The 16,347-nt window shown below is 41.6% G+C and overlaps 1 protein-coding gene across 3 annotated transcripts; it reads right to left on the bottom strand.

The window, feature by feature from the left end:
• Positions 1 to 1,627: 1,627 nt before the first annotated feature.
• Positions 1,628 to 15,938, bottom strand: ppp1r36 (protein phosphatase 1 regulatory subunit 36). Of its 3 annotated transcripts, none has more exons than XM_014177597.2 (15): positions 15,467 to 15,938; positions 15,250 to 15,350; positions 14,724 to 14,798; positions 14,537 to 14,622; positions 14,348 to 14,385; positions 13,106 to 13,170; positions 12,832 to 12,918; positions 12,391 to 12,521; positions 10,973 to 11,042; positions 9,101 to 9,199; positions 8,821 to 8,961; positions 8,514 to 8,556; positions 7,825 to 8,051; positions 5,291 to 5,485; positions 1,628 to 3,686 (listed from the first exon to the last, which is right to left on the bottom strand). In XM_014177597.2, the coding sequence occupies exons 4-15, from the start codon at positions 14,604 to 14,606 to the stop codon at positions 3,425 to 3,427; spliced, it is 1,428 nt and encodes a 475-aa protein (XP_014033072.1). In that variant the 5' UTR covers positions 14,607 to 14,622; positions 14,724 to 14,798; positions 15,250 to 15,350; positions 15,467 to 15,938; the 3' UTR covers positions 1,628 to 3,424. The 3 variants fall into 3 exon arrangements, with proteins under 3 accessions (XP_014033072.1, XP_014033073.1, XP_014033075.1); XM_014177598.2 differs by having other exon boundaries at positions 15,463 to 15,938; XM_014177600.2 differs by lacking the exons at positions 14,348 to 14,385; positions 14,537 to 14,622; positions 14,724 to 14,798; positions 15,250 to 15,350; positions 15,467 to 15,938 and adding an exon at positions 13,426 to 13,512.
• Positions 15,939 to 16,347: the final 409 nt, after the last annotated feature.

Here is a 16,347-nt window from a genome sequence, read left to right on the forward strand (position 1 = left end):
TGCCTCAAACAGAAATCCCTTAACATCGCCTGTCATTGTTGAATATGGATTGTAATTACAGGCATGGCTAGTTCTTAACAAGAGGTGACATGCTTCAACTGCAAACTATTTCAAAGGGCATATACTTTAGGACCGCAACGTTTTGTTGGAATGAAATCTGTAGGGGGATTTGACTCCTGCCATCCTGCCTTTCTGGTCAGATCCAGCCCTTATAAAGGAGGAGCCAAGGAGGAATCACGCTCCAGCCTCTCTCCAGCGTCCCCCTCCATCCCTGTCCCCTGTGCCCCATCCCCCAGTCTCCTGAGCAGGCTTAGCTCTCGCTCTGGCATCCCAGATTACCCAGCCAATTAGGGTGAAGGCAAAGCCCCTTCTGCCACCGCGGCTGGTGCTGCTGCAGCATGCTTAGTAGCTATGGCCCTCTGCTACGGGAGGTTAGGATGCAGGCAGCATTGACTGGAAGGCTTGCAAGTCACCCTGGGGGAAGAGTCATGGAAGCGGTCTTACGTCAAAGAGGATGTACTGTCTATGTCAATGTGACAGATGACACAGGATTTACATACTGTAGCATGAGATTTACTTAGTAGTTGCAAATGTCGTGAATGATAGTGATGCATTGAATACATACAATGGTATTTTGGGATCCTTATATATTTTCCCAAGCATTGCGTTGAAACTGAACTGTATACAATAATGATGGATTGATTGTACCGTCTGTATGAGGAAATACCATTTCATTGTATCTCAGACAACAGCTCCACCTGGTGACAAATAATAATAGTTCGAAACACCCAAACACATTTTTAGACAGTCTACTGGGGGAAACTGAAAACACAGATATCAGAATGATGTTTCAAATGATAGCCCAGAGATGTCAGACAGACCGACACACACACACGGTGTGTGGGTAAAATCACTGGGGAAGCCAATTCAGGAAAAAAAGCCATATTACAACCTATGTGTTAATTTCGTTTTTTTCCTCTATAAATCATTTTAGTTCATTCCCCACTGTGATATACATTGTGAACAAAACATTAGGAACACCTTCTATTTCCATGACAGACTGACCAGGTGAATCCAGTTGAAAGCTATGATCCCTTATTGATGTCACCTGTTAAATCCACTTCAATCAGTGTAGATGAAGCGGAGGAGACAGGTTAAAGAAACATTTTTAAGCCTTGAGATCATAGAGACATGGATTGTGTATGTGTGCCATTCAATTGTAGTCAACATGGGCCAGCATCCCTGTGGAATGCTTTCGACAGCTTGTAGAGTCCATGCACCAAACGAATTGAGGCTGTGAATGAGGGGTGAATGTTATGTACACTCAGTGTATAAGGCCGAGATAACAAGAAGACAATAGTCACACAGTTGGCAGAATCAGTGGTGGAAAAAGTACCCAATTGTCATACTTGAGTAAAAGCAGATAACTTAATAGAAAACGACTCAAGTAAAAGTGAAAGTCACCCAGTCAAATCTATTTGAGTAAAACTCTAAAAGTATTTGGTTTTAAATATACTTAAGTATCAAAAGTAAATGTAGTTGCAAAAATATACTTAAGTATCAAAAGTAAAAGTATAAATAATGTCTAATTCCTTATATTAGGCAAACCAGACGGCACAATTTTCTTGTTCGTTTTATTGCTAGCCAGTGGCACACTCCAACACTCCAACACTCAGACATAATGTACAAACTAAGCAAACTAAGTCTGCTAGATCAGATATAAATGGTAAAGTACAGTACAGATACACCAATAAACTACTAAGTAGTACTTTAAAGTAATTTTACTAAAGTACTTTACACCACTGGGCAGAATAAATTCAACCACACGTTTGTTTCTTCACAAAACCAGAGAGCCATATCTGTCCGGTGAAGTCCACAAAGCACATTGCATGTAACAAACAGGTAGATGACCTACAGCAGGGATGGGCAACTGGCGGCCCGTGGATCAATAAAAATAAATAATTAAGAACTCAGTTGAGGTCTCAACTTACTGTTGAGAGTTAGAATAGTAGAATATACAGGGTGCCATTTTGAAAATGTAGTTGTGCATCAGAAGTTTTTCTTTTGTTATGTCAGTCACTGACAGTCACTCAATTAGCCCATGTCAGCTAACATTTTTTGTTAGTATAATGTTCAGCTTTCTAAACTTGTAGTAATCATGGTCGAATTACCAACTGGGGGGCCCACATTGATTTAATTAGTCGCTCTCACCCCAAAAAAATGAAATATTAAAAACTGCAAACATTACTCTCCAACCTATGGCAAAATGTGTAGAATTACAGAAAATGTGATGTAAACCTGCAAACATTTTCTCTACACCCCATGGGAAAATTTGAAGAATTGCCAGAAATGGGTAAATCTTCTCTTTGGCCCATGGCAAAATGTGTATAATTGGAGCAAACTTGCTTTAAAAATGCAAAAAAAATTCTGCGCCCCATGGTCAAATGTGTACAACTGCAGGAAATGAAATTTAAAACTTGATGTTTTGCTTGCAAAATGTCTGACTACTAAACAATTATTGATTTAGAAACAAAAAGTGATATCACAAGTGGGAACAAAAAAAAAAACAGGAGAGGCCTCTGCTAAGTAAATCCACCATCATTTCAAATCCAATCAACATAAGGTAAATAACATGTGGCTGTCCGTGTGTGTGTGTGTGTGTGTGTGTGTGTGTGTGTGTGTGTGTGTGTGTGTGTGTGCGCAAGTAGAAAAAACAATGACTTACCTTGTAAAGGAACGCCAATGCAATCCTCCTCTCTGTCATACAGTAGCCTACACACTTTTAGTTTTTGTTGTTCTCGACTAGGCTACATGGCTAAAAGGCTTGCCAGCTAGCCTAACTTAATTTCAAGGGCAATGATGAGCCAGCTAGTTAACGTTAGCCTACTACATCTAGTTACATATTGAACTCCCACCCACTCAGGCCAGGGGCACAATGTATGAATTTATGGTTGGATCTGAATCACCGTTATAATCACTGGCCGGTACACTAAGTCCACAAGTCCAAATCCCCTTTTTTTCAATACGTTTGATGCAATGTGATTGGTGTGAAGTCAAATCCAAACTAGCTTCCATTGACACTTTTTTTGGTGCTCAGTTTAGCTCAATGCTGATTGGTTATTATTTTATTTAAACATTATCAAGGGAGGCAAAATGCTTGCTAGCTTCCCTTGCTATTAAATTCAATGCTACGGGCAGCAACAATGGCATACTCTTTTTGGCCAGACAACATACATATACTGAGGGGCACCGTTTCGCTCGATCAGATGCTTTCTCTGGTGAGATACATTCAGCCACATGCAACTTGAAGGCCAATTATGAAACACAGAGCGACTAAAGATACATCATTTTATATGTTTTTGTTCTTTTTTTATTGGTCAAACTTTGGGGGAAGCCTGGCACACATACAGACACGCACATACTCTTACTCTGTGTCTGAGGACACTCCCTCTGTGGTGGCCCGTGAGATGACTGTATTGGCGCGGCTGTGGCTGCCACGTTGGTCCACTGCTGATGCGACAGGTCTCTGAGCCATGAAGGTGTTCTTACTGCTTCGAACATGGACGCCGGAGTCTTCATCATCGTCATCCTCATCATCTTCCTCCTCCTCGTCTTCGTTGTTGGCTCCCTGGGGCATAAGGGTGGTGCAGCTGAACTGGCTCAGAGGCTTCCCCAGAATCCCAAAGCTAGAAAAACAGATTTCAAAGTTCAAACATACACTCTTAGAAAAAAAGGTGCTATCTAGAACCTAAAAGGAGAACCCTTTGAAGAACCCTTTTTGGTTCCAGGTAGAACCCTTTTGGTTCCATGTAGAACCCTTTACACACAGGGTTCTACATGGAACCCAAAAGAGTTCTACCTGGAACCAAAAAGGGTTCCCCTATGGTGACAGCCAAAGAACCCTTTTTTATTTTTACACTTTTTTCTAAGAGTGTAGCAGACATAAGTTCAGGGGTGTGGAAATACAGTGCTGTGAACGTTAACTTCATGTACAAGAGATATACATACATTTTTGAGGGACAATTCAAGTTCAATACAATGTTTGTAGTATATATTATCAGTCTCTTACACATATAGTTTGTTATTTTCATTCAATCTTCTGATATACTTTCTATCACTCAAAATGTCATGCTTCTGTCTCTAACCCTATGAAACTCTTTTCCACCTTCTCCTCCCTCCTTAATCCTCCTCAGTTCTTGGCCCTCTTCCCTTCCCTCTAAACACCAAGTCACTCAGCTCCGTCATATCCTCACATGGTCTCTCCTATCATTGCTATGTAGATGACACAAAACTACTTTTCCCCTTCCCCCCTTCGACACCCAGGTAGCGACACGCATCTCTGCGTGCCTGGCAGATATCTCAGCTTGGATGTCGGCCCACCACCTCAAGCTCAACCTCGACAAGACGGAGCTGCTCTTCCTCCCGGGGAAGGCCTGCCTGCTCAAAGACCTCTTCATCACGGTTGACAACTGCACAGTGTCGCCTTCCCAGAGTGCAAAGAACCTTGGCGCGATCCGGGACAACACCCTGTTGTTCTCTGCAAACATCAAAGCAGTGATGCAGGTTCATGCTCTACAACATCCGTAGAGTACGACCCTACCTCTCACAGGAATCGGTGTAGGTCCTAATCCAGGCACTTGTCATCTCCCGTCTGGACTATTGCAACACGCTGTTGGCTAGGCTCCCCGCTTGTGCCATCAAATCCCTGCAACCTATCCAGAACGCTGCAGCCCGCCTGGTTTTCAACCTTCCCAAGTTTGCCCATGTCACCCCGCTCCTCTGCACACTCCACTGGGTTCCAGTCGAAACTCGCATCCACTTCAAGACCATGCTGCTTGCCTACGGAGCAGCAAGAGGAACTGCCCCCCCCCCCCCACCTTCAGACTATGCTCAAACCCTACACCCCAACCTGAGCACTCCGTTCTGCCACCTCTGGTCTCTTGGTTCTCCCACCCCTCCGGGAGGGCAGCTCCCGCTCAGCCCAGTCCAAGTCATTCTCTGTCCTGGCACTTTCCCCCTAAAGCTAGGACAGCAGAGTGTACTTACTATGCCTGTGATATGTGGTTGTCCCACCTAGCTATCTTAAGAATGCACTAACTGTAAGTCGCTCTGGATAAGAGCGTCTGCTAAATGACTAAAATGTAAATGTATATAGCAAACATCTTCCTTCCCTAGCCTGGTCCCAGACCTTGCTAACAGTTGGTGTGACAATGACCATAGGAGTTGGCAAGACAGCACATACAGATCTGGGATGGGGGTATTCCCTCCCTGTGCTATGACTGTTAGCTACCTGACAGAGGCCAGCTGCTCCTTGAGCTCCTCCATCAGGGTCTCTGGGTTATACAGCTTGGCCTGGCTCTGCTTCCTGGGTCTGTAGCGGCGGAACAGATGAGGAGCCTCCTCCCACGGATATGGCAGCAGGGACACCATGACCGGGGAGCGCTGGGTCATGATCTTACTCAAGGCCGGACGACGCTGGGACTTCCTGGGGTCAAAGGTTAAAGGTCAAAGGACGAGAAGCAGAAGACTGAGGACCAATTCCAAACTGGCGCCTATTCCCTAGGGCCTAGGCACTAGATATGAATTGATTTAGATTTGGGCATTAGAGTGAAGAGTCATTAGGGGCAATCCTATAGTGGGAGGACAAAATCTCACAAGTCATACTCTAGAATTTCTTTAAGCCAGGAGAAAATAAATGAAAGTAAAATACCAGAGCATGTCATTCTAATAACAAATATTATAAAATATATACAGCTGTACTATTAATCATCAAATATGTAGACAACAGCTGTGAAGATATCAACAAAAGAAACTCCCCACATATAATTCATTTGGTTCTACTTACAGTGAGGGAAAAAAGTATTTGATACCCTGCTGATTTTGTACGTTTGCCCACTGACAAAGTAATGATCAGTCTATAATTTGAATGGTAGGTTAATTTGAACAGTGAGAGACAGAATAACAACAAACAAATCCAGAAAAACGCATGTCAAAAATGTTATGAATTGATTTGCATTTTAATGAGGGAAATAAGTATTTGACCCCCTCTCAATCAGAAATATTTCTGGCTCCCAGGTGTCTTTTATACAGGTAACGAGCTGAGATTAGGAACACACTCTTAAAGGGAGTGCTCCTAATCTCAGTTTGTTACCTGTATAAAAGACACCTGTCCACAGAAGCAATCAATCAATCAGATTCCAAAGTCTCCACCATGGCCAAGACCAAAGAGCTCTCCAAGGACGTCAGGGACAAGATTGTAGACCTACACAAGGCTGGAATGGGCTACAAGACTATCGCCAAGCAGCTTGGTGAGAAGGTGACAACAGTTGGTGCGATTATTCGCAAATGGAAGAAACACAAAAGAACTGTCAATCTCCCTCGGCCTGGGGCTCCATGCAAGATCTCACCTCGTGGAGTTGCAATGATCATGAGAACGGTGAGGAATCAGCCCAGAACTACACGGGAGGATCTTGTCAATGATCTCAAGGCAGCTGGGACCATAGTCACCAAGAAAACAATTGGTAACACACTACGCCATGAAGGACTGAAATCCTGCAGCGCCCGCAAGGTCCCCCTGCTCAACAAAGCACATATACATGCCCGTCTGAAGTTTGCCAATGAACATCTGAATGATTCAGAGGACAACTGGGTGAAAGTGTTGTGGTCAGATGAGACCAAAATGGAGCTCTTTGGCATCAACTCAACTCGCCGTGTTTGGAGGAGGAGGAATGCTGCCTAGACCCCAAAAACACCATCCCCACCGTCAAACATGGAGGTGGAAACATTATGCTTTGGGTGTGTTTTTCTGCTAAGGGGACAGGACAACTTCACCGCATCAAAGGGACGATGGACGGGGCCATGTACCGTCAAATCTTGGGTGAGAACCTCCTTCCCTCAGCCAAGGCATTGAAAATGGGTCGTGGACGGGTATTCCAGCATGACAATGACCCAAAACACACGGCCAAGGCAACAAAGAAGTGGCTCATGAAGAAGCACATTAAGGTCCTGGAGTGGCCTAGCCAGTCTCCAGACCTTAATCCCATAGAAAATCTGTGGAGGGAGCTGAAGGTTCGAGTTTCCAAACGTCAGCCTCGAAACCTTAATGACTTGGAGAAGATCTGCAAAGAGGAGTGGGACAAAATCCTCCTGAGATGTGTGCAAACCTGGTGGCCAACTACAAGAAACGTCTGACCTCTGTGACTGCCAACAAGGGTTTTGCCACCAAGTACTAAGTCATGTTTTGCAGAGGGGTCAAATACTTATTTCCCTCATTAAAATGCAAATCAATTTATAACATTTTTGACATGCGTTTTTCTGGATTTTTTTGTTGTTATTCTGTCTCTCACTATTCAAATAAACCTACCATTAAAATTATAGACTGATCATTTCTTTGTCATTGGGCAAATGTACAAAATCAGCAGGGGATCAAATACTTTTTTCCCTCACTGTATGGAGTACTGACTTCAAGACCAACTTGGCCTAGACCTGACAGCATAAGAGCAAGAGACATGAAACCGTTTACAGAACTGTCAGTCATCTGTCAGATGTTGGGAGCTGACATAAAACGGCCTGTCACTCTTATCTGACAAGTCATGAATCTGTCTCAGTCAATCCCATGGTCTGGGAGGTAGATAGACAGCATTCAAGCAGAGATGGCTTTGCAGCCTAAACCATTTTGTTCTTTACTGCAACTAATCATGTCAGTCAGTCACTTAGGCTAGTAGAAACTATTGTACGGAAAAACAATTTAAAAAATGACTCAAAATGGGAACTGATAGATAGCCATGCATACACCACCCCAGCCTTCCCCCACTCCCCACACACCTTTGCTCTGGGGCGTTGTGGCTCTGTGTGTGCACTTTGGGCTCAGTCTGTCCCTCTTTGGTGGAGGAGTCCTGGGCCAGGGTGTCCTCTGTGGCATCTATCCTGGTCCTGAGGGCGGGGTTGAAGGTGTCAGAACGCAGCAGGTGCCCCACCTCCTCCTGTATGCCCCTCAGTTCCTTCCTACTGAATGTCACCCACGCCACGTAGCAGAAGAAGCTGTACAGACACTGGTGTAGATAGGACAGATTACAGAGATGAGATGCTACAGTCGCATTTGATGTAGGTCATTTGTTAATATCTAATGCTGATGGCTCCATCCTCTGGAGATAATAATAATAATAATAATGTTTAGGCCTGTTCATTCATTCATTTATTCATCCAGCCATTCAGCCAGTCAGCCAAGCCTGCAAGCCAGTAATTCATTCAAGGTACTAAAGCTGCGTCTGGGTCTGTGTCACATCATCCTTCTTTTTTTCCAAAATACATTTCCAAACATCAAAAAATCTATTCTGGTACTAGATGCAGACATAGGGTGCTGAGTTACCCTAAAATAACCCTGTTACACTATACCACCACCTCTGGTTAAACAGTACTGCCTGTCAAAGCAGTAGCCTCTGTCGGGTCAACATCTCCTCTGGAATACACAGTCGCAAAGGTCAAGTCACAGTTCTGTGGTGTTTGGTACTAACCTCATACAACTGCCTGTCTTTGTAGGTCAATGACACACGGCTCCTGTAGAAACAAAGCACTTAAAGTGATAGTTTAACGCAGTAAGTGAAATGTTGTATGCATGGAGGTTAGGCCGCTACTCACAATTTCTGGATGTATTAGATGTTGTGTATAATCTACGTAGATTATTCTGAATATAGGCTTTAACTGTCAATCGCGTTGGATCTAAGGTATCTGCTTAATAACCAAATTAGTATCTATTCCCTTGACTCTTGTCACTTCCCCTCCTTGCCCCTGCAGAGCCAAAATGGCGGCGAGGTGACTGACCTGCCACAGGCCATGTGGTGCTGCTGGGACAGGCCCAGGCCCAGGATCAGGCTGGAGTAGCAGAAGGCCAGCTGCTTCTGGGCCAGCTCCACCTTAGCAAGGGTCTCCGCCATCACCTGCTTATCTGTGATACTCTGGTCACTGACACAAATCAATACATTATAGAGAGGCAAAGTCGTGAGAAACATCAATATATACGAATTAAGAGTCTTAAGTCTATATAAAATGGTCATTAATGTAAACACACAAACACACACGGCACAATGAGTATGGTACTGACGCCATGAGAGGCTTGGGCTTCTTCTCCAGAGACTTCCTCTCAAAGTAACAGGACAGGTAGAGCAGGAGGGCAGCCAGGAACTCATCTAGCTCTCTGCTCCTAAACACACACACACAGGGCAATGTCTAAGAGCAATCATAAAGCCTAGCAACATAAACTACCATTCAAGATTTTGGGGTCACTTAGAAATGTCCTTGTTTTGGAAAGAAAAGCACATTTTTTTATCCATTAAAATAACATCAAATTGATCAGAAATACAGTGTAGACATTGTTAATGTTGTAAATTACTGTTGTAGCTGGAAATGACAGATTTTTTATGGAATATCTACATAGGCGTACAGAGGCCAACCATCACTTCTGTGTTCAAATGGCACGTTGTGTTAGCTAATCCAAGTTTATAATTTTAAAAGGCTAATTGATCATTAGAAAATCCCTTTGCAATTATGTTAGCACAGCTGAAAACTGTTGTGCTGATTAAAGAAACAATTAAACTGGCCTTCTTTAGACTAGTTGAGAATCTGGAACATCAGCATTTGTGGGTTTGATTACAGACTCAAAATGGCCTGAAACAATTTATTTTCTTTTGAAACTCCTCGGTCTATTCTTGTTCTGAGAAATGAAGGCTATTCCATGTGAGAAATTGCCAAGAAACTGAAGATCTCGTTGTCACGACTTCTACCGAAGTCGGTCCCTCCTTGTTCGGGCGGCGTTCGGCAATCGACGTCACCGGCTTTCTAGCCATCGCCGATCCACTTTTCATTTTCCATTTGTTTTGTCTTTGTTTTACACACCTGGTTTCAATTCCCCAATTACATGTTAATTATTATACCCTCTGTTTTCCCCATGGTTTTTGTGCGTGATTGTTTTATGTATGTTCGGTCCGTTATTGTGGGCTCGGTATTACGACATGTTATTGGAATATTTGAGTAAAGTTACTTGTGTTACTCATCTCTGCTGTCCTGTGCCTGACTCCTCTGCACCAGCTACACCCAGACCACAACACTTGTACAACGCTGAGAATGCTGTTTTGCGGGTATTATTTAATGAAGCTGCCAGTTGAGGACTTGTGAAGTGTCTGTTTCTCAAACTAGACACTCTAATGTATTTGTCCTCTTGCTCAGTTGTGCACTGGGGCCTCCCACTCCTCTTTCTATTCTGGTTAGAACCAGTTTGTGCTGATCTATGAAGGAAGTAGTACACAGCGTTGTACGAGATCTTCTGTTTCTTGGCAATTTCTCGCATGGAACAGCCTTCATTTCTCAGAACAAGAATAGACTGACGAGTTTCAGAAGAAAGGTCTTTGTTTCTGGCCATTTTGAGCCTGTAATCGAACCCACAAATACTGATGCTCCAGATACTCAACTAGTCTAACGAAGTTTTCTTGCTTCTTTAATCAGGACAACAGTTTTCAGCTGTGCTAATGTAATTGCAAAATGATTTTTTTAATGATCAATTAGCCTTTTAAAATGATAAACTTGTATAAGCTAACACAAGGTGTCATTGGAACACAGGAATGATGGTTGCTGATAATGGGCCTCTGTACGCCTATGTAGATATTCCATAAAAAATCTGCCGTTTCCAGCTACAATAGTCATTTACAACATTAACAATGTCTACACTGTATTTCTGATCAATTTGATGTTATTTTAATAGACAATATATATTTTCTTCTTTCAAAAACAAGGACATTTCTAAGTGACCCCAAACTTTTCAACGGAAGCGTACGTAAATGGATGTAGCATGGATTGAAAACATAGCTGTAAACAAAGGTTTGTGTGTGTGTGTGAAAGGGATTAAGAGAGACACAGACAGATGGACAGACAAAAGAGAGAGAGAGAAGGCAGATATACTGTGCAGTGGGTGCTTCCTTACTTCAACACTGACAGGAAGCAAAGTGGAATGGGAAGCGCATCGTTCTCCTGCAGCAAACTGAGTGCCACCTCTGCAACACAGACAGACATACATACAGTGCCTTCAGAAAGTATTCACACCCCTTGACTTATTCCATAATGACAAAGTGAAAACAATTTTAGAAATGTCTCCAAATTTATTGAAAATGAAATACAGAAATACCTATTTCACAGTATTCACACCCCTGAGTCAATACTTTATAGAATCACCTTTGGCCGCAATTACAGCTGTAGATATGGCCTTATGTTTTAGATTATTGTCTTGCTGAAAGGTGAATTCATTTCCCAGTGTCTGGTGGAAAGCAAACTGAACCAGGTTTTCGTCTAGGATTTTGCCGGTGCTTAGCACCATTCTTATCCTAAAAAACATCCCAGTCCTTATTAATGATTACAAGTATACCCATAACATGATGCAGCCAACACTATGCTTGAAAATATGGAGCGTAGTAGTCAGTAATGTGCTGTAATGGATTTGCCCCAAACATACCACTTTGTATTCAGGACAACATTTGTTTTTCAGTATTACTTTAGTGCCTTGTTGCAAAAAAAGATGCATGTTTTGGAATATTTTTATTCTATACAGACTTCCTTCTTTTCCAAAAAATTTGAAAAACATAATTCCACTTTGATATTATGGAGTATTTGTGTAAACCAGTGACAAAAAAAATCTCAACTCAATCCATTTTAAAATCAGGTTGTAACACAAAAGAAATGTTGAAAAAGTCAAGAGGTGAGAATACTTTCTGACGGCAAAATCCTAGAGGATAACCTGGTTCAGTCTGCTTGCCAGCAGATACTGGAGACAAATTCACCTTTCAGCAGGACAATAACCAAAAACACAAGGCCAAATATACACTGGAGTTGCTTACCAAGACGACATTGAATGTTTCTGAGTGGCCTAGTTACAGTTACGACTTAAATCGACGTAAAAAATGTTTGTCTAGCAATGATCAACAACCAACTTGTCAGACCTTGAAGAATTTTTAAAAGAATAATGTGCAAATAGTGTACAATTCAGGTGTGCAAAACTCTTAGAGACTTACCCAGAAAGACTCACAGATGTGAATGTAAATTAGATATTTCTGTATTTCATTTTCAATAAATGTGCAAACATTTATAAAAACATGTTTTCACCTTGTCATTGTGGAGTATTGTGTGTAGATGGGTGTGAGAATTTTCTTTTATGTACTCCATTTTGAATTCAGGCTGTAACACAACAAAATGTGGAGTAAGTCAAGGACTATGAATACTTTCTGAAGGCAGTGTACATACTGTACATACAAACAGACAGACAGACAAAGGCCATATATTCAACTAATCTGCTGTAAGGATGTGTTCTATAACATAGATCTGTATTGTGTATGACCGACCAACACCTACGTTTCACATCCTCAATGGTCACATAGTCACTCTGACCCCGTTTTACTGCGGACTTGTAGGCATTGAGTTGAGCAGGACCCACAGTCTTCCTGCTGCTTTGTCCCGCCCTCTTGGCCGATGACTGTGTTTGCCTACAAATAATAGACAGAAAAGTATTTGTTGAAAGAGTTCAGAACACAGTAATGCCCTTAATTATGTGTCAATCAAGGATACATATCATTTTTTACATTTTTATTTTTACATTTTAGTCATTTAGCAGACGCTCTTATCCAGAGCGACTTACAAATTGGTGCATTCACCTATAATATCCAGTGGAACAACCACTTTACAATAGTGCATCTAATGTAATGAATGCTCTATCTATTAATATCATTGTTAGTTGAATAATATGGATAGGAAAAGTGCTGTTGGCTAAGGCTAGAAATAAATAGCTAACGTTACCTCTCTGGACGCTTGCTGGCAAGATCTTGAAAATGGACAGGTTTAGTCTTTTTTCTCTTTTCTTTTACCTCCACAGATGTATTAAAACTGAAAATAAAAGGATGAGAAAATAGTTAAATACTTATCAACATGTGCATACTCATTGATAAGTTAATTAGATAATAAAATACATCAATTTACACCCGCAAATAATAGGGCGAAAACGTTCATCACAAAAATAGGTCCAGAAAGTATTGTAACACTTGCTACTGCAATAGCTGCCCATTAACGTTACCTGATGAACTCAAGGGCTTGGGTTTCATCATTCCAGTTCCATCGCCCAGGTGGAGGTATGCTGATCTGTCATATGAAATAACCATTGTCATTACTTTCAAATGAAAATCATTGACACCTTCACGATCGAGCGTCATTATTGCAGCAACAGGTGTACACTTGTTAAAATGTTGCACCCGAGCTCTCTCAGGCAGCTGCTACATCTGTATCTGTTTGTTGTTCTATTTGTAGCGCATCGTGCAATTGCTACATTGTGACATTCACTAAAACTCAACGGCAACATTGGTCCAACCTTGCCACATTTACATTTAACAAACGTACCGTTTCCTTTTGTGGTTTCGGCATTTCTCCTTTATTTAACTACGCTTATCTTCATCCCTGAAACCCTCGATATGTTTACTAAAAATGTAGGTCTAGTATCTAGGCAACAGCCAATCGGGTCTATGTGACAGTACGTGAAAAGAGAGAAGCGCAGAATCCAATGCAGTACCTTGGTGTGGCTAATCGGGTGTTTGCAATGAGGTAGCCTATGCATTTCAAGACAGTTCAGAATCATTATAACAATTACTATGGAGTATCTAATGTATCTAAAAGTATCCTTGCCTTCACTATAGAGAAATGTTTTCAATAAGACAAAATATCTATGATACAAATATGATACAAACTAACAATAAAAAGCAAAGGCAATATGTCTGCAATTTTATATTAAAATGGCAGACGTTTCAAAAACACTGGAAATTCAGTTCGTTTTCCATATGAAAGAATTGACTTGGCATATTTCGACATTAGGTCATTTCCAAACTGTCAACAAAGCTAATAACAATACATCAAATATAATAACAGAACACCAAATATCCTGACAATCATTTTCAATGCACTATTTCTCTCAGATATCGCTCCCTGTAGTCTCAGAGAAGCCCATTAAATCATGTTTGAGGCCTTTGGGGTGAGGAAATGAACTCTCTATGAAGACATCTAAGCCCCATTCCTTATCCTTAACCTCTGGGAGAGCATTTGAAGACTGTATAAGCTTAGTACCACAACTCATCCCTGGAATACATTAAAAGAAAATACCATAAAACTACCTTACCACAATTCTCTCGGACAATATTTTCTTATATTCCATTCAATTGGTTTCTATGTTAAATATCAAATTCAGTTCAATGACAGATATTTAAAAAAAGGCAGTAAGAGTAATAAAGGTATTATCAATGACAAATGTAATTGTATTAATAAAACTCACTGAAAAGTCCTCCTCATCAGGCACATAAAACGAAGAACCTATAGAGAGGTGTTAAAGAATGATAATGGAAGGTTAATTACATTCATGCATACTGTACTATATGTTTGAATCCATATGTTACACTTGCATGAATCTAGAATGAATGGAAGACAAATAGAATTTCCATTGTTATTTCAGAAAATATCGTACCTTTGAACAATGCAGGATTGTATAAACAAGTGTCCAAGTGGTATCGGCAGTCCTTGTCCATTAACGACATGATCAGTGCTGCATACCTGTAGCATACAGTGAACAACAGACAGAACTTATAACGTGTCAAAACAATCTGTGCTTTCTTGTTGAATCACAGAGGGAAGTCCAGTTCATGTGGTCATACTTTTCTCTGTCCTGTGGGTTGATGGACACCAAGGAGCATCTGTCCAAAATCCCTCCAAACTGACCCTCAATGGCACTGTTAAAAAGCAAACATTCATAGATTTAGAAAACTTGAATGTTACTCTTTAACAGGTAGCCTAGTGGTTAGAGCGTTGGACTAGTAACTGAAAGGTTGCACGATCAAATCCCTGAGCTGACAAGGTAAAAATCTGTTGTTCTGCCCCTGAACAAGGCAGTTAACCCACTGTTCCTAGACCGTCATTGAAAATAAGAATTTGTTCTTAAACTGACTTGCCTAGTTAAATAAAGGTATACAAAAAAATGTGAGGAAATGGGTTACTGTTCAAATTATCTTTAGCTGGAGAATTTGTATAGGTCACACTGGTACAAGGATATCTTTCCATCTGAGCTCTGTGAAAGGCACATTTTCGGTGAAGGCATAATCAATTTGAAGTGATTACATAGAAAGACAATCAAAATAGATTGGTCCTCAGAATGTCAACTGAAGAGCATCATCTTCCTCATACCTTGTAAACCTTGGCAGTAGGTATAGCTGGGACCACTTCTTCACTGTAGGTCAACTTCTGACCTCCATCTCAGCTATATCCAACAACTGAGTGTCCCATGTCTGCAAGCATATGCATCAACAGGTAGGAGAAGAGAATTCAGTCATGTGCAAGTGCTTGAATAGAACAAAAATATTATTATTTATTTATGTTTTCTTGTTGAATTTCACCCACCTACCATTTCATATCAACAGCTTTCCCACAGAGGGAAGAAAAAACGGACTCCCTTCTGTCCACAGAGAACCTTGTCAATATAGCTCTCCAACATCCTATTAGAGATGCGTTCGTAAATTCACTCTCGCTATCTACCCCGATTTCGGAGCACTCTCGTCTGAGTGTGCCAGCGCGCAGAATAACTGATGAATTTATGAACGCACAACGCCAGTTGAATATGACCGGTGTCATTAAACGTCGGCAAAAAAAACATTATTAAATTATTGCCAGCAGCACAGCGACAGTCATCAATGCTCTAGAAAGCATGAAATCAGCCTAACCAGTTCTGCAATGGCGAGTAAAGCGGTCAGAGTGAGGTGTTCTCTCATTTGTGTCTAGAAGTAGCAATCAAGCTAGCCAGCTTTACCAGTCAGCTTGGGTGCTTGACTGCCGTTGTGAGGTCAGAACGCTAGGATCAACCCCTACTCCTCTGAACGCTCAGAGAGTGAAGCGCTCTGAATTTACAGACAATATGACAACACTCTTAATTTACGAACGCCTAGAGCGCACTCTGACCGCACTCTGGCACCCCAGAGTGAATTTATGAACAAGGAGCAATGTTGTACCACTGAAAAACGAAGTGAAAGCCATCTCCGTAGATTCACATCTTTTAAAATCACAGTCTGTAATCCCTTGAGCGATTCAGTAGTAGACAATGAGGTATTCACTTGAGCACGGGGTACTGGTGAAACCCGATCTCCCCCTCCTTGCTCCCAATCTCCAAGTGTCCTCACTATCAGCCCGAGCTTCCATTCTGTAATACCTTCCACCTAATCAGACATCAAGAGAATAACAAATGGATGGAGTGCCTGACCCAATCACTCTACCGAATTGAACGGAAACTTT

This window comes from Salmo salar, chromosome ssa27 (genome assembly GCF_905237065.1).
Source record: "Salmo salar chromosome ssa27, Ssal_v3.1, whole genome shotgun sequence".
Lineage (NCBI taxonomy): Eukaryota > Metazoa > Chordata > Actinopteri > Salmoniformes > Salmonidae > Salmo > Salmo salar.

Bases quoted from the DNA above. Each gene is read 5' to 3' on its own strand.
- ppp1r36 (XM_014177597.2), bottom strand. From the start codon at position 14,606: ATGTCGTTAATGGACAAGGACTGCCGATACCACTTGGACACTTGTTTA. The intron at 9,200-10,972 runs GTAAGGAAGCAC...GTGTGTGTTTAG, and splicing joins TGCTTCCTGTCAGTGTTGAA to GAGCAGAGAGCTAGATGAGT. The intron at 8,962-9,100 runs GTCAGTACCATA...GATTTGTGTCAG, and splicing joins AAGCCCAAGCCTCTCATGGC to TGACCAGAGTATCACAGATA.